This window comes from Lipotes vexillifer, unplaced genomic scaffold, assembly GCF_000442215.2.
Source record: "Lipotes vexillifer unplaced genomic scaffold, Lipotes_vexillifer_v1.1 scaffold431, whole genome shotgun sequence".
Lineage (NCBI taxonomy): Eukaryota > Metazoa > Chordata > Mammalia > Artiodactyla > Lipotidae > Lipotes > Lipotes vexillifer.
The window spans coordinates 642,848-661,567 of record NW_006782267.1 but is presented as its reverse complement, the minus strand read 5'-3'; the positions used below and the strand labels follow the sequence as shown (position 1 = coordinate 661,567).

Genomic DNA, 18,720 nt, shown 5'->3' with positions numbered 1-18,720 from the left:
TTTCTCTTTCTGACTTACTTCACTCTGTATGACAGACTCTAGGTCCATCCACCTCACTACAAATAACTCAATTTCGTTTCTTTTTATGGCTGAGTAATATTCCATTGAGTGTATGTGCCACATCTTCTTTATCCATTCATCTGTTGATGGACACTTAGGTTGCTTCCATATCCTGGCTATTGTAAATAGAGCTGCAATGAACATTTTGGTACATGACTGTTTTTGAATTATGGTTTTCTCAGGGTATATGCCCAGTAATGGGATTGCTGGGTCGTATGGTAGCATATACCCTGAGAAATTTATCTTATGTCTGTAGTTTTGTTTCAAACTAAGTTCTAATGACTTCTAAGAGCATCAGGAGCATGTCAGCCATCTATCGTGGCCATCTTAGCAACAGCGAATTTGGAAAGAGGTGCAGGGGTTGATTAGAGGCCTTTTCATCTTAAAATTAATGAACAGCCGGAAAATCTGATTATTCGAAATAGTAATTATTTGTCATTTCCACCACAGGATATGAAGTGCTTGTGATCAGCACCTATTGGTCGGCAGGTTGCCAGGAATTGATGTGTCAGGTTTTTGGGTGGTGCACATTGTATATTTTTTAGCGACAAAGAGAGATCTGAGTCAAAACTGCAGTCATGAGTGGTTTGCATACCCCATGTACCAGAGGTAACTCCAGCCAGTGGAAGAAGCCATTACTTTACTGATTCTAATTCAGTAACCTTCAGACTTGTAGAGCTAATGTTTTTATCATCAAAAAGTAATTTTTAAAATGTATGTCCGTTATATGAGATAGTCACAAATCCAGAACAAGAAAAATGCAACTTGTATGGATTCTTAGATTCTTCTTATCCCAGGTCTGTTGACTTCAAAATATGTATAAAATAATATTTACTTAACTACCTTGGCTATCTAGTTTTCTTCCTGGTTTTCCTAGATTGCCAGGTTTGTCATTAGGGCCTGGGAAATAAATTCAGGAATGAGGCTCCAAGAAGCGGGCATGCAATAGCTACAGGCAGAAGAGACAAACATCCCCAGCTTGACCAGTTCTGCTCTATGGGACCACTTTAGGGGCAAATAACCCTATGTACTTCCATAGGAACATCACTGCATTCTAAGATTATACATCAAATGAGATGCATAGAAACTACATTCTGTTAAATATATTTTTTGTTGAGGCAAGGCATTATGTAACATTTTAGAAAAATAAGGTAAAATATCACATTTTAAAATTCAGATGCATAGAGGAATAAACCTCAGTATCTGGCACACTGAACACATGTGAAATACATCATTCCCAAACAAAGCTGGGGGAGTGGGGTGTTACTGCATTCAAATATCTCATCTAATTAGCAGTGTCTGTTCTGGGTAGCTTTATTACAGCCACTTCCCTTGAGCTAAACGCATTGTGCCAACGTAAATATCCCCTGCTTAAAATCATTACAGGAGAATAATGTTTTCCCTTCAGCTAAAAAATGGCATGTCAAAAGCAAATGAACTCCCTACTGTATGATTTGTTCATTCGTCATGACTAAGCTTGGCCTGTAATTACGGTACTGAAGAGAACATCCCTGTCCCATGACTTCAGCTTTGCAGTAGGACTTTTAAAAGTCACGTTGAGCATGTTCAAAGCTATTCTTTTGAGGAGCCATTCAGAGTTGTTCTGGATTTTTGTTTCATTTTGTTTTTAAAGGGCAGCCGTTCTCTTAAAACATCTTGCATAAGTGGGAGAATTGAAACTCTGGAGGCCAAAGCATCCATCTATGCCGCCCTTAAGACACAGGGGAACTTTTGAAATAACAGGATTTTCTGAGCATTAAGGCAAAACTCCACCCAGGAATACACATCCACGTGTTTTATCATGGGGTTTTCCAACAATGATTGTTTTGTTATAACAGATAACGTAAATCTACCATTTTAACCATTTTTAAGTGTACAGTTCTGTGGCATTAAGTACATTCAGAATCTTATGCAGCCATTGCCACTATCAAGTTCCAGGACATTTTCATCACCCCAAAAGGAAACCCCATACCCATTAGTCACTCCACATTCTCCTCACTGCCCTCCCCAGCCCCTGGCAACCACTAATCTGCTTTCTGTCTCTATTCCATAAAGACAGAATTTTCCTATTCTGGACATTTCGTATAAGTGGAATCGAATCATACAATGTGTGGCCTTTTGTGTCTGGTTTCTTTCACTTATCATGATGTTTTCGAGCTTCATCCATGTTGCAGCATGTATCAGAACTTCATTCCTTTTGTGGCTGAATAGTATTCCATTGTATGGCTAGACCACATTTAACTTATCCATTCCATCATATTGTTTTTAAATTGATCTCCAGTATACTTGTATTTGACAAAGATGGGAATCCTTTTATTGTTTTCATTTTACTTGAAATTCAAAGTATGGGACACCACAACTGGCTTCTGTGCTTTGAGATTAATGCAATACACAGGAGGATGAACCTCTGTGTTGATTCTAGAGTCAATTCCTAGCATTCTTTACACAACAGCCTCAATCTCTTAGAACTGTATAGTATGAAAAACGTTAGGCTGAACCGTGTGCCGTTTCCAATATTTGACCATTTTAATCTATAAAATTGCAGTTGTATGATTCAAGCTAAATATTTACCTCTATATTAGGTTCAATAGAGAATGCAGTTCTTTTTCAAAATAAACAGATGGTGCCTGCAACATGGTAGGGAGCTCACCTACCACATGAGTTCCCTTCCCCTCAGGCTTTGTTAAAACTGTGCAGTGAGGCTGATTCTCAGATGAAGGCAGCTGACCAAGATCACAGCCTCTAAGCAGGTTTTATCATTGTCCTTCCCATTTCTGAGGGAGACCAACCGAATCCCTCAGCCCCTCTTTCCAATGAAAGACAGTACAGAGGACCTGGAAGATGAGGCAGAACATGAAGTCGACCTTTTTTCTGACATTATTTCTTATTTATTTACTTATTTATTTTATGGAAGTATAGTCGATTTACAAGGTTGGGTTAATTACTGCTGTGCAGCAAAGCGACTCAGTTGACTTTCACTTCTAAGTCAAGGTCTCCTCTCTACCTTTCACTTCTAAGTAAGGTTATAGGATCACAGGTTACCAGTAAGAGGCTGAAACTCAAGTTTTGGCCTCGTAAAGCGTGGGAGCTTTTGCACGTGTGCGTGTGTGTACCCTTACCTGCTCACGTGCCCATACACCATTAATGTGAGTAACAGTAGGATTATCAGTCATTTTAGAACTATCAGTGGCTCTTCTCCACCTTGTTAAGATACATAACTAATGAGCAACTTGTCATAAACCCAGCATGAGATTTGGCTACCACCTAACCTTCTGCATGGTACCCAAAGCTCCGTGTTGAAAGCAGGATTTATGTACTTCCACAACTGTCATTTTAAAAGGTCCTTGGAAATGTGCTCAGTAAGAACATGGAACATGCTGTCTATAGTTCTGGTCTGGTGGCTAAATCAAACTTATTGCTTGATGAGCATAACAGGGTTTCAACTGCATCCATGATTTGTATTTAGTCCTTGAATTGGGCATGCACCAAACACTTTTTAGCAAAAATGTTAACTATCTGGGAGGATAAAGATAGGAAACAATTCTTACAAGGTTGACCTTACATTACCAATAATCAGATCAAATGTTTTCTTATTTTCTAGTCTCCCAAATCAGCATTTATTAGTGCTGCAAAAAAGGCAAGGTTAAAGTCCAATCCAGTCAAAGTGCGATTCTCCGAGGAGGTCATCATCAACGGCCAAGTGTCGGTGAGTTGACAGACACCCGCTGGTGACTCAAAGAGAGGCCTTGAGGTGTAGGGGCTTTGCACTAAGCAGAGCCAGTCACCCCGCTGGAATGATCAGTTCAGAATTGGTTGTTGGATTTCACAGGGGTGTCGAATCTCAGGATTGTAGACGGCTTGAGAGATCGCCAGGTTGTGCCAGCTGTATTCCTTCTTACAAACCCAGAATACATAGTAGTCCGGTATTTCCTTGAATGCTTCCAGAGTTAGAGACTTCACTACTTTACAAAGGAGTTCGTTTGATTTGAGATCACTTGACATTGCCTCATGTTGAGTAGAATATGCCTCTTTGAAACTTGCACCTATTTCTCCCCATTCTGCCAACTACGCATTCTTCCATATAACAGCCCATTCTGTATTTTGAGAAGGGTTTCCCCTGAGGTTTTCCTTATCCAAAATAAAATGTCTCTGTTCTTTCAACTAATCAAAATGGAAAGAAGTTAAAATGATGGGGAAAGTTTCCTATATGCAACCAGGAGTGAAGAAATACGGCCCACACCTCCAATCAATAGGTCTTGATAGGAATCATGATTACTCAGGCACATAATTGGTCTTCAGAATGAATGATGCAAACATTGATAGGATGCTTATTTTCAATTTTTTCCCCAAAAATATAGCCTAGTATTTTTGGTTTTTAGCAAGCTACTGTCCAGGGTGCTCATATTTTTTGAACCTTTGAAATGCCACCTTTTGTTGTCGAGGTTTTGTTGTTTAAATAAACTCAAAGGGATAAAAATCTCATCCGTGATATACTTGCTAAGGGCCACAGACTCTTCCCTCAGGGTGGTCCTGGATTTGAATTTGCAGTTAGAGGCCTGCATATCCTGGGCAAGGCACTCATGGTGCCAAGTGTCTTCTGGCCAAAACTTGCTGACCTGCGTCTGCCCCACTCGGAATCCAGGGGCTTAACTGGCCAGTCTATCAAACTGTTATGATGTTTGTGGGATGGGGCCTAAGGCTGTGCTGCCCCATGTACATTTTAGCTGTGGCCTTGTCCTCCCAATGGCCATGTCCCACCCCATCCCCTCTGCCCCCTTTCACACCACGGTCTGTTCTGTTCCTCTCGGTGAATCCCCATCACTCTGGACGCAGAGTTACCATAATTATCATTTCAGAACAAGACTGTCCCAGTTTAAGGCTGTTAGTTCCAGTCCCAGAGGAATGACCATGACACAGAAGGTCGTGGGAAACTTACCTCATCTTTTCTCAAGCTTCTGAGCATGAGATTGGGCAATCAGTTTATGCATCTTTAGAGAGAATATGATTCCAGGAGCTGCTGTGGCAGCTTCCCCTTGTCCCTGGATAAAAAGCAGCTGGTGTGTGGGGACAGCTCTGGGGGTCGATCATCTCCTGCAGCATCTGTGGCCTCACCACAGGCCTGAGCGTGGCAGGGACATTCAGTCTGCTGTCCGCCCCTCAGCCTTTGTGACCGGCTTCCTTTCCGGTCTCCTCTTGCTTTTCTGAGTCGTTGTGTGGCCTTCCTTCTGGACTTGGAGCCGCACTAACTCAGTGAATTGGGCAGCAGGAAAGTCGTGTGTGAAGCCCTCAGGAGTAGAGAGGAGGGGAGGGGAGTCAGAGAAAGAAACAGGAAGCGAAAGGCATGAGCCTGTTTCGGACATACTTAGGGACTGAATGCTCATGGACCAGCTGTAGGACGGTAGCAAATCTCTGGCCGTCCCCTCTCAGTTTCCTCATCTGTAAAACAAGCGACTTAGCACTTTCATGATCGCTGACTTCCCCTCCACTCCTGTGACTTCACGACCAACCACGTGTTCGTGGAACTCACCCAGCTTGCCTTCCTGCTCCCCCTTTCGTCTCTCCCCACTTCCAGTTGAAGAGAAAGTTCAAAGGAATGTGTGTCTTTTGTTTACTTTTGGTTGTGCTTCAGACATCTCTTTTTGACTTATTTTTAAGTGATCTGTTTGTTACAGGCAGTGTTTTATTCTTTTAACACACTAACCCGTTCCTCATATATCCCCTTGGAGTTTGAGGAACATCTCGAAATGGGTTAAAAATCATTTCACAAAATTACTTTAAACTTGAAGCTTGTTAATGCTTGTGATTCGCCATCATGACCCCTGCCAACAGGCATCATGTGAAACATCATCATTGCCGGTCCTCTTTCTGTTTAAGACACGCTGCTCTGCTAAAGTCTGGCCTTGTGGTCCCAAACATTGTGGTCTAATTACAAAGGTATTATTCCTGTCATTGCGTTTTCTAATGGAAAACCTTGATTTAAATTAAAAAAAAAAAAACTCATCTGATCGATCTTCTGACAGGAAACTTTCTTTTAGTTGATTCAGCTGAGTTATTTGTAGCTAGAAGAGAAAAATTTTGCTATGAACAGCTGAACTCAGATATCACCAAAGGGATACTTTGGTTGGCCTTAGGGAGTTTGATTTTTTATTTTTTTATGCTGTGATTAGAATAAATTGCAGATATATGCTGCTTCTACAAAGGGCAGAATCCTAATTGAACTGACTTACACCCCCTCCTCTTTTTTTATTTTTTATTTTTGTTAAATAGGAAACTGTTAAGGATAATTCACTTCTCTTTATGCCAAACGTCCTGAAAGTCTATCTGGAAAATGGGCAGACCAAATCGTTTCGCTTTGACTGCACCACCTCCATAAAGGTAAGAGGACCCGCTGAACTGTGTACCTGGACACTGCCAGGTACGGCATGGAAGTCCCACTGTGACTCTTGTGCGGCTATACCTTCATTCAGAACTATCTGTTTATTTCTGAGATTTTTTTGGTTGTTTCCAAATAAGGTAGTGTGTGAATACTTAAACACAAACCCAAACAAAAAATTTAAACTAACAAGGTCCTGCTCTGCATGTGTGTGTGTGTGTGTGTGTTGCAAAACAATATAATATGCTATCAGTCATGAGATACTAGGGCTAGTCATTTTGATACAGCTGAAAACTAATTAAAATAGTGTGACTGTCACCAAGAAGGCTTGGCACCCTGCCCAAAGCTAGCATGATTTCTCAGCCTTGTTATCCACAGAGATGATTAAGATGTTAGATGTTAATTGAGTATCTGCTACTTTGGTGTCCAGCAAAAAACAAGGGATAGAATAATGTAAAGATAACATTTACTTTCAATTGCTGTAACCAGTTTCATGGAAATGATAACATAAAAAGGCAGAAATGAGGTGTACTTTTAGGAGAGGGGTGAAAAGGAAGAGTCACAAAGCAATCCTGTTACTTCAAAGCCACAGGTGAGTTCTACCTAATGAGTTCTCACCTGGTATAACAAAGCGTATGGGTTCTTTACCCCCATGTTTCCTTCCTGGGGAAGAAAAGTGCATATTCTCTATTTTATTGGACAAAGGTGTGTTCAGAAATTGATTGCCCCCTAATGTTCTATCAGCCTAAAATAGGCTTTCTTCAAATGGCACAATAAAAAGGGTTTTATTGAGGTTAAAAAACAAAAAAAAGGTACCTAGTGATGATCTGTACAATAATGTATCAAGAGAATATCAACTTTGTATTAAAAAACGTCTACCAATAGTCAACCTCTAATTCTCTCTTTTTTTTTTTTGCGGTACACGGGCCTCTCATTTTTGCGGCCTCTCCCGTTGCGGAGCGCAGGCTCAGCGGCCATGGCTCACGGGGCCCAGCCGCTCCACGGCACGTGGGATCTTCCCGGACCGGGGCACGAACGCGTGTCCCCTGCATCGGCAGGCAGACTCTCAACCACTGCACCACCAGGGAAGCCCTAATTCTCATTTTTTAAAAATTAATCAGCATAGGCCTTATGAGTGGAATTATTTCCGCCAAGGCCAACTCACTGTGCATTCTTATTGCCATGATACCACAAGCAGCTTGTTCTGAATTGCTTGAAATAGGTCGTGATTTAGCAGGTAATAGAGCAGACAATATTAGATTGATGAGGGAACATTTAAATTATCCTTAAATCATTCCAGATGAAATATTAACTTCCTTTGTACAAGACTGCTAATTTTAAATGGTGATGACTGAAAAAGCCCTTTTCCTTTATTCCTACTCAAAATCAATTTATAGGGAGATGTTACTCCAAGTATCGATCAACTAACTTAGCGGTCGACGAAGTTTTCCTGGAAAGGCCCGTAGAGTAAATATTTTCCACTTTGTGGGCCATTTGCTCTCTGTTGCAGCTACTCAACTCAGTTGTTGTCTCATGAAAGCAGCCAGAGGCAGGTGGGTTCAGGAGGTCCTTAAGACCACCCTCAGCTTTAACAATTCACTCGAAGCACTCACGGAAAGCAGCACATTGGTATCCTCGCAGTTACAGGCAGAGAGCCCCCAGTCATCTTCCCCCGGGGAGTCATGCCGACAGTGCTTATTTCTCCCAGCACTGATGTGTGACAGTGTACGCGGGGTACTGCCAACCAGGGCAGTTCGCCCGAGCCTTGGTGTCCAGAATTTTTATTGGGGCTTGTCCACTTAGACACAGCTGGCCACCTGTGTGGCTGACCTTAGCACCCTGCCCCTCCAGAGGTGAGCTGATACCACATGGTCCATGGTCCCCACCATGAATCCCATCGTTAGCATAGACTATCCAGTGTAGCCCAAGACACCCCACGCGCCCCTCCCACCACTCAGTGAACAAAGCCACCTCTATCAGGCAGGATACTCCAAGGGCTTAGAGGTTACCTCCCAAGAGCCAGGAGCAAAGAGGCAAACCTTTCTCCAGGCAAGACTCATCCTTCACTGTACAGATAATATGTAAACGAATGGCCTTGGCCAGATTCCAAACGAAGGGGCCAGGCTCTAGTTTGAAGACCCCTGACCTAACCCAAAAGAGCTACATTGTTTCAACTCCCTCTGGTACTGTGGCTTGTTCTGTGATACCAACTCGTCAGAAGAGCTCCTTGCCATTGGAGCCCTTACCCATCTGAAGATATAGGTAAAGACTTGAATGCATTTCTTAACAGAAATAAATCTAAATTTAAAAGAAAGCCCTGTTGTTAATTCCCTCTGGCCTCTTCATTATAGGAACCTGCCCCAGACTAAGTTTGATTTCCCTGAGGATGGCAGATGATAATGACAAGATGGGGAGCAATGCAAAGCGTCCACGTGAAATTAAAGCTGTCTTAGCTTGTGCCTCACAGCCTCATTATCACCAGAGATGCAGACTGGGAGGCGTAAACTGGAAATAGTATAGGTATGAAAGGGATATGATGCTGTTTAATAAAAATTGCCAAAATTCTTGCTTACAGAGTCACAATTGGAAAACACTATTGCTAGCACATGTCCTCCCTGGTGATTCAGGAGAATGTTTTATAAAATATGTGTTGCCACCCAGAGGCTGGTTTTCTTTTCTCTTTTCTGGGTCTTGAGCAAAAATTATGAAACAATCTTTTTATGAAATTCAGTATAGTCACGGAATTTCTGTTGAATGATTTTTTTTGGTGGTGGGTAGGTATGGGGATCTTTGTTTTAAAGGAGCCAGAGGAAGTTGAAAATGGTCCACGGGGAAGAATCAAAACCCCAGAAAGAGCAATTAAAAAAAAAACTTCTATGTATGGCTGGGTTTCTCTCCCTTGACATTGTCGATCCTTTGGACCAGAAAATTCCTTGATGCCAGTAGCATCCCCAGCCCCGTTGTGACAACCAAAAATGTCTCCAGAAATTGCCAAATGTTGCTCTGTGGGATTTTAGCATCTGAGTATTAATTATCTTTGAAGAGAGGTCACTTACTAGTTTTCAAGTACATGAAAAAAGTAATGGTTGAGGACATTTGTTTACATTGCAGTCCACTTGTCCTTGTGTATAGAACACCTTTCTGATCATAAATGTTTAATCCTGTGAAGGATTGCTGACAAAGCTTGCTCACTCTACCTTCCCTGGAGACTTAAAATAAAAGCTAATATATGTATATCATCATTGTCGACAAAAATAATCAATAAACAATCAATAATAAGAATAGAAAAGAGTTTTATTTCAGCCAAACTGAGGACTGTAGCCCGGAAGCCAGCTTCCCAGATTACTCTGAGAAACTGCTCCAGAAAAGCATGGTTTTCAAGCACAGTTTTATATCTTGTCAGAAAAAGAGAACATTAAACAAGTCAGGAACACGTTTCTTCAGGATTTCAAAAAAACTAGAGCAGCATGTACACAGCGAGTCAGTATGACCTTGGCACCTGGGAAGGGAGTCTTATCATCGAAACAGGACCATCATTGGTATCCCAGGAAGGGAGCCATTTAATCTTTATTTTTAACGTGGACATTCTTGACTTCTGGTCAATGTGCCCTTTTCTTTAATAATTAAGGCAGGGCTTCCCTGGTGGCGCAGTAGTTGAGAATCTGCCTGCCGATGCAGGGGACACGGGTTCGAGCCCTGGTCTGGGAAGATCCCACATGCCGCGGAGCAACTGGGCCCGTGAGCCACAACTGCTGAGCCTGCGCGTCTGCAGCCCGTGCTCCGCAACAAGAGAGGCCACGACAGTAAGAGGCCCGCGCACCGCGATGAAAAGTGGCCCCCGCTCACCGGAACTAGAGAAAGCCCTCGCACAGAAACAAAGACCCAACACAGCCAAAAAGAAATAAAGAAATAAAGAAATTTTAAAAATAATAATAATAAAAAAATAATTAAGGCAGATGTACAATGTTTGATAGGCCACAAACGGACTGTTCAAATTAGCATAAAATTCAAGTTAACTTGGGGCTTCCCTGTTGGTGCAGTGGGTAAGACTCCAGGCTCCCAATGCAGGGGGCCCGGGTTCCATCCCTGGTCGGGGAGCTAGATCCTGCATGCATGCCACAACTATGAGCCCGTATGCCACAACTAAGACCTGGTGCAGCCAAAAAAAAAAAACAAACTTCAAGTTAACTCATGCATAAGCCAGAATGACTTCCCCATACCTCATTATGTGAAAATTTCTTTTATCAATATGGTGCCCTAACTGTATGCCAAGCAGTGCTGTAATAAATGCTGTCTGTATATGAACTCATTTAGTCCTGGTGTCTATTCTGAGGCAGGTATTGTTATTATCCCCGGTTGACAGGGACACTAAGGTGCCTAGAAGTTAACTAACTTGCCTTAAGCTGCCAGCTAATACGAAGTAGAGTCAGGGCAGAAGCCAGGCTCTTTCCAGAGCCCACGTTCCTCACCACTACCACGTGCTCTTGCAGAGGGGTAGGCTAGGGGTCAGCAAACTTTTTCTGTAAAGGGCCAGATAGCAAATATAATAATTTAGGCATCATAGGCCACACAGCCTCCACTGCCACCAAGTTCAGGTCTGCCCATGCAGAGCACGAAAGCAGCCAATACATAAACAGATGAGCGAGGCTGGGTTCCAATAAAACTTGCTTTACAAAAACAGGTGGGGGACTGGATTTGGCATGCAGGCATGTAGACCACTTTCAGAGGTGGTTTAATTGCCACCCCATTTAGAAGGAGGGGAACTGAGCTAACTACACTGCACAATCTGTTGCTAGGCTCTATAAAGTGATTCGGTTACATATATATTCAGACTCCTTTCCCTTATAGGTTATTACAAAATATTGAGTAGAGTTCCCTGTGCTGTACAGTAGGTCCTTGTTGGTTATTTTATACATAGTGGTGTGTGTATGTTAATCCCAAACTCTTAATTTATCCCTTCCCTCTTTACCTTTTGATAACCGTGAGTTTGTTTTCAGTGTCTGTGGGTCCATTTGTGTTTTGTATATAAGTTCATTTATATGTGGAATCTACAAAAGGGCTGCCTTGATTTTGATCGCATCTTGTCTGTTTCCTCTGTAAGGATGTCATCCTAACCCTTCAAGAGAAACTCTCCATCAAAGGCATCGAACACTTCTCCCTCATGCTGGAGCAGAGGATGGAAGGGGCCGGAACGAAGCTGCTCTTGCTTCATGAACAGGAGACCCTAACTCAGGTGTGTGAATTATGCCCCCAGTGCCCGTGCTGCCCCTGAGAGCAGAGGCTGCCCTGCCCAGAGCTCCCCTGTGCTTGAATCCTTTAAAACACCTTCCCCACAGCCCTGGGCAGCCCCACTATGGGAAGCGCCGGCATTCATAACGGATTTTACACCTCAAGGTGATGTTTCCCTTTTGTCAATTTTTCATAGACTGTCAGTTGATCTCGCAAACAGAATTGTCAAAGACTCAGCAGTGACTCACTGGGGATATGGCTCTGCAGAATTATATTTTATGTTATGGTAATGACTTGTTCACCTGTTTTGATAATTGATCTCTAGAAACTATTAAAAGGAAATGCTTTCTGCAATTATTTAAATTAAGCCAAAATCATATTTCATTCTTTTAAGTTCCGGGTACCTACCTCAGACTGTTTTAGGAAGCCTGAAATCCCTGCCCCATCGTGCCCACTGTAAATATGTGACCCACCAATGTGTCCCAGCTCCTGGTCACCAAGATGCCACCCCCATCTGTTCTCGGGGGAGACAAGCGGGTTGCCTGGCTGCTGAATTCAGCACAGCACCCTGACTTTCCTTGTGATTCCACACAAGCAGGGTCTTTGTTGGATGTATAAGGGATTTCAACAAATTCCTCTTATGTAGGAGAGTTCACTGAAGAGGGGAGGTTATGGAGGGGGGCATGAGGGGACACCAGGAGGAGAGGCAAGGGAGTCAAGTCACCCCCAGACGGATGGAGTAGCAGAAAGTGTCATCACGCTCAATTGCCTTTTGGTTGTCACACAATTAAAAGCTACATGTCAGGTCCCGCAGATATCCCTGACTCTCTCAATTTAGTAAAACTGGATGCAATGAATTTGTTGCAAAGTTATCATTTGTGTTCATTTCCTCTCTCTAAACTTGACCTTTTATTTTTATCACGTTTAAATCTACCTATTGATTTTTTTTTTTTTTTTTTTTTTTTTTTTTTTTGTTTTGCGATACACGGACCTCTCACTGCTGTGGCCTCTCCCGTTGTGGAGCACAGGCTCTAGGACGCGCAGGCTCAGCGGCCATGGCTCACGGGCCCAGCCGCTCCGCGGCATGGGGTATCTTCCCGGACCGGGGCACGAACCCGCGTCCCCTTCATTGGCAGGCGGACTCTCAACCACTGCGCCACCAGGGAAGCCCTACCTATTCATATTTTAAATCACAGCTAATTGTTTATTATTTTAACCTGTGCCAAAACACGCTTGGAAACAGATGATTGTTTATTCTTTGTTATAGGGGAACAACCCCTGATACACAGAATCCCACATGTGAAAGGTCAGCGTTTGGCTCTGAGTTCCTCCAGAAGCCAACCTTGAGACAAGGATTTGGATGTCAGTGGTTTATTTGGGAGGCGCTATCAGGAAATACTGGGAGAGGAATGGGAGGGGAAATGGGAAAATGGGGACGCCAATTAAGAGTGTGTAATCAGGCCAGTTTCCACTGTGGGCAGCTGGAGCGCAATCCTGCTGGGGACACAGGGAACCAGCAGAGAACGTGCCTCAGAGGTATCCCACTCGAGGGCGAGGGGGCTGGGGCTTTGTACGCTAACATCCTGTCCATGGATGGGGGTGGGCTTCTCCGAAGGACAACTGCTCCCTGGCTTTGCTGGTTTGCCCTGTGCTGGCAGATGTCACAGGTGTTTGCAGTAAATAGCCTTCAGCTTGGAGCAGTAAATGCCAAGGGGATGTGGGCAGACAGCCAGTTACTATGAGTCTAATGAAACCACCCACAACTTTTTGATATTTCTATTTCTACTTTCCCCCTGAACTTCTACCTACCACCCACCCTTTATGGGAAAGCTTCATGCTGATTTAGCGGGACAGAGATTCTTTCAAAGTCTCTTCTGATGCCAGGTAATGGTAACTTCTCATTCCGGATTGAGTTCCAATTTTTAGACTTCTTTTAAAACATTAGAGGAGGAGTTTCAACCTCCGGCTTTCTCTTCCATCAGGACTTTTGGCGCTGGCCACCCTCCTACTCCGCGGGCAGCAAGGTCAAAACTCCTTTTCCCTAAGGGCCAAGAATAAACTCCACGTCTTTTTGCTTTACCTCCTCCAGTATCTCCTAATCAGAGCTTAATGTACTCTCCCCTACTGGCCTTTTTAATTAGCGTGCTGGTGAAGCCCACCTGCAATACTTTTCCCAGGAGACCCTGGCTACAGGCTCCTGCTGCAAAGCCTGCCGGGAGTTGTAGTCCTTCGGGTCCAGGCCACACGTGGGAATGCGTGGGGCTGGTTGAGGCGGGAGGAGGGGGGCCTGGTGTGGTAGGACTCATAAAGGGCCAAAAATAAATGTAATGATGCCTTCAAAAAAAAAAAAAAAAAAAACATTAGAGGGATTCCCTGGCAGTCCAGTGGTTAGGACTCAGCGCTTTCACTGCCGTGGCCCGGCTTCAATCCCTGGTCAGGGAACCGGGGCGTCTCCGCCAAAAACGAAAAACCCAAAAAACAAAACAAAACAAAACAAAAAACTTAGAAGGCAACAAAAAGCCTCTAACAATGCTTCTTCCCTTATCTTTCTAGAAGAGGCTTTGTTTTGTCTTTAATCAGAACGAAAAGCAAAGTGCTAAAACTCAAGTATTGTCTCTAGAAAACTGTTTAAATATCCTGAAACAAACGAGCTATATGCCTTTGAATTCAATACATATGAAAAATTTGACCCATGAAATATTTATAGGCATGATAGAACTGGGGAGTAAGTATAAGGAATTTGTCCAATAACAAAAATTATTTTAAAACATTTAACTGTGATGAGAACACCCAAGGAACTTTTAAGCGACTCTACCTGAATTTCTGACAGTTTGACACTAAACTTCTGTCTAGAAAGTAACATTGTTATTACATACTACTTAAAGTTTCCAAGAAATTGTTTTTTGCTTGTTTTAGAGACTGTTATTCTCATGGACTGCCATTTCTAATGAGTCTAAAGCATGTTTTCGCATTACATTCATTTATTTCCCAAAACTAGTGTAACCTACTAATGATAAAAATAAACCCAAGGAGGCTTATGGAAAATTCAGGACAGAGTCTAACGTGTAATTAAAGGAGCCGGAGATAAGATGATCTCTGACTTTCTGACATGAGACAGGACCTTCTGACAAAACACCATTAGGTTACTGTGACACTCACCAGCAGCCCTGCCAGCACCCCGGGTCTCTTAGAGTCCCACGCATCCTTCTTCCTGGTTTGCTTTACTGTCAGCCAGTGATGAGCAGCCCGGATCCCATGGGCTCCTGACTTCACTCAGCTTTGCAATCCTGTCCACAGACAGAAAGCTGGTTCAGTGTACTGCTTCTCAGGATGCCCAGTATACCTTTAAACGTGGGATGTGTTTTCCCCTTGAAATTCTTCTATATAACAAAGTTAGCAATGTAAACTCTCAGAGTGTGTGTGTGCATGTGCACTCCGATAACTCAATAAAGCTATTACTATTTTATTTCGATTATTTTTTTTTTTTTTGACTGCACTGCGTGGCTTGTGGGATCTCAGTTCCCTGACCAGGGATTGAACCTGGGCCACAGCAGTGAGAGCCCAGGATCCTAACCACTAGGTCACCAGGCAGCTCCCTATTTTGAACTTTTAAATTGCAGTTCACAAACATTTTTATTTTGCCAGGTTTGTCCCCTGCATAAAAGTAGTTACAAGTACATGAAACTGCATGCAAGCGCATTAAAAAGTACATCCAGGGGCTTCCCTGGTGGCGCAGCGGTTGAGAGTCCACCTGCCGACGCAGGGGACACGGGTTCGTGCCCCGGTCCGGGAAGATCCCACATGCCGCGGAGAGGCTGGGCCCGTGACCCATGGCCGCCGAGCCTGCGTGTCCGGAGCCTGTGCTCCGCAACGGGAGAGGCCACGACAGTGAGAGGCCCACATACCACACACACACACACACACACACACACACACACACAAAGTACATCCAAGTGCACAAAACTACAAGTAGAACAACCGTGTGGGTTCCTGCTGCATGGTTTTAGTTTCATCGCACTGACCTCTTTAAGGGAAATTGAAGAGCTTTTACCTTCTTTTTTTAATCTTTTTTCTGTTTGTTATTTTTTTACTTTTTTTCTTTTACCTTCTTTCTTGAAGTCCAGTGTCTTTCATTCATTCAGCTGTGTATGAAGCACCTACCGTTCATTGATTGATTCCCCTTTGTTGCAAAAAGAATTAAGAAACTAAGACCTAGTAGTTGGCACATACTGTGCTGGGGAAAAGGAAAGCAACTCAGAATGATCCATGGTCCTTAACCCTGAAGGACCCGTGGTGTATTCTAAGCCCCTTTGAACAATTTGGACAAATCATGATAGCAGAAATTTGGGTAGTTTGGAAACCTGTGGACTCCAAATTTAGTGAACGGGCCAAAACTTCTGTCCTCCTGCTTTCTAGTTGGATGTCATCCAAGTTGCCACTGTCATGCTTTCATTGCTACTGTCCTTCTGGAGTCTAATTGAGGAAAAAAACCCACAGCAGTGTTACACAGTAATAAACTGTAGTGGCCAGTCTCTGTGCTCCTATCCCCGGGTCCCCTTCTGCGCCCCCTACCCCCAGCCTCGCTTGAGTGTGGGACTGTCACAACAGCCAGCATCTGCAGATCTTCTTGAGAGGACTGCCCTCTGACTGCTGGCGCCCATCCTGTCCATACCTGGAAATTCACAGCCCCCTGGGACAGCCCGAAACCAGTGACTTACCTGTGATCTCAGGGGCTCCGTGGCCTAAGTTTCCCACCAGAGTCTCCCTCAGGACAGCCTGTAGCCACCCCTGCTGGGCTGACCTGAGCAGGTTCCTCTCCTGTCTGACCTGCTTCCCCCACTCCCTCCCTGGCCTCTCCTGGGAGCAGTTCCTTATTGAAGTCCCTCATTTCAGGGACTGCTTTGGGTGAACGTGACCTAGGTCACAGGTCTGTGCAGTGTTCAGGGAATGAGTATGTATGACAAATACTAAAAGAACCTCGACCGCTTCCTTCCTCAGTGTCCAAAGAAAGCTGCCTTTGCTTCTGCCCCTCAGCCCTTTCTGCCAGCACTGAAGGATTCTTGTCATTGGTCTGCTCTTCTAGGTGACCCAGAGGCCCAGCTCGCATAAGATGAGATGTCTTTTCCGAATTAGCTTCGTCCCAAAGGATCCAATTGACCTTTTAAGGCGAGATCCAGTTGCTTTCGAGTATCTGTATGTTCAGGTACGTGAGAACCAGGGCATGTTTCCTATTAACATTGTGGGATGAATTAACTGGGGGTTTTCCCCCCTGAATTCTTTCATTTGGGATCTTCTCTCTCTTCGTGCCTCAGCCCAAGCTCAATGTATTATAAAAGGATTCCATGGTGCTTTTTTCTTATTGTAGTATAGTTGATTTATAATATCATGTTAGTTTCAGGTGTACAGCACAGCAATTCAGTTATATATATATATATATCTTCTAGTTCAAAAGAAACTAAATGATTATTTGCAGTGTGTGTGTGTGTGTGTATGTATATATATATATATATATATATATATATATATATATATATATATATATATATATTCTTCAGATTCTCTTCCCCTATAGGTGATTACAAAATATTGAGTGAGGTTCCATGGTGCTTTTTAAATGTTCACTTTTGATTTTGAAATAATTTCAGCCTTATGAAAAAGATGCAAGAGTAGTAAGTGAGCTCTTTGATATCCTTCACCCAGATTCACCAGTTGTTACCATTTTACTACATTTACCCTATCTTTAGTGTGTGCACACGTCCTCCCCTTCCCCCATCACACACGATTTTTTTCCTAAACCACATGAATGTCAGGTGCCAAAACCATGCTCATTTACCCCGAAATATGTCAGTATATTTACTAGTAATGAGAACATTTTCTAATGTAATCATTATACAATTAACCAAATGGGGAAATTTAACACTGATCCATTTCCATTATTGGATATACAGTCTGTGTCCAAATTTTGCCCATTGTCCCAAAAAGGTCCTTTATATCAGTTTTTTCTGGGATAGGGTCCACTCCAGGATCTCATTTTGCATTTAGGTGGCATGTTACTTTAGTCTTCTCCAGTCTGGAGCATGCCTCAGCCTTTCTTTGACTTTCACGATATTGACGGTTTTGCGGAGTGCTGATCAGTTATTTTGTAGAAACCTCTCAATTTGGGTTTCTCTGGGGTTTTCTCATGACCAGATTGAGGCTCTGCATTGGGGGCAGAACAACAACATGAATGACTCCATGCCCTCCTTAGTGCATCGTATCAGGAGGCATGTGATGTCATTTTGTCCCCTTCGTGGTAAGGTTCACAGTGACTCTTGTCAACATTCATATTAATTGATGTTCTCCAGAAGTTACCACTTTTCCTTTTATAGTTAATAAGTAATTTGTGGAAAGTCACTTTGCAACTCTCATTATCCTTTTGCCTGTTCATTTCAGTATTCGTTGATGATTCTTGCCCAAATATTATCGCGATGGTTGAAAATGATGATTTGTCTAATTCCATTATTTCTTCTTCAGTTATTTGTTGGCATTCTCCTGTAAGAAAGAGTTTTCCCTTCTTCTTTATTTACTTATTTTGTAAATAAGTAAATTTCTTTATTTACTTAGTTTATTCATTTATTTGGTGCTTAGATTGTTCTGAAATACAATATTACAATATTCATTGTAATGGAATTATTCATTTCAAGGCAGTAAAACTTTAAGAAGATATATCTTTTGCAGACTGTCTATATCTGATTCTGGGATATAATTTTCAAAAAACAAGACTTCCAGAAATGAGACGCTTTGCTGTTTATCCCAAAGGGAATTTATCTGCTGGATATTTAGGCGATGTTCCTATATTTCTCTATAACTGCTTCCCAATACTCTTACTTAAATTCCCAATATAATCACATTAAACAGTAAGAGCCCACTTACCTAATGCTTAAGCATCTACATTAGAATTACTCAAAGAGGTTGTAAACCTTAATGTAACCTTCCCCCACAAAGAAAGCAGAAAACACAAGAGTAAGGCCAAAAAAAATGCTCTCTTTGGCTGGGGGATATATGTATAAGCCAAAGGT

At 42.8% G+C, this 18,720-nt stretch overlaps 1 protein-coding gene across 2 annotated transcripts in view; it reads left to right on the top strand.

The window, feature by feature from the left end:
• FRMPD4 (FERM and PDZ domain containing 4) overlaps positions 1 to 18,720 on the top strand; it is a 556,500-nt gene that overhangs the window by 513,273 nt on the left and 24,507 nt on the right. For both annotated transcript variants that reach the window (XM_007455060.1, XM_007455059.1), the window contains 4 exons: positions 3,662 to 3,766; positions 6,328 to 6,435; positions 11,535 to 11,666; positions 16,746 to 16,865. In XM_007455060.1, the coding sequence (XP_007455122.1) occupies positions 3,662 to 3,766; positions 6,328 to 6,435; positions 11,535 to 11,666; positions 16,746 to 16,865 (465 nt within the window). The remainder of the gene's footprint in view (positions 1 to 3,661; positions 3,767 to 6,327; positions 6,436 to 11,534; positions 11,667 to 16,745; positions 16,866 to 18,720) is intronic.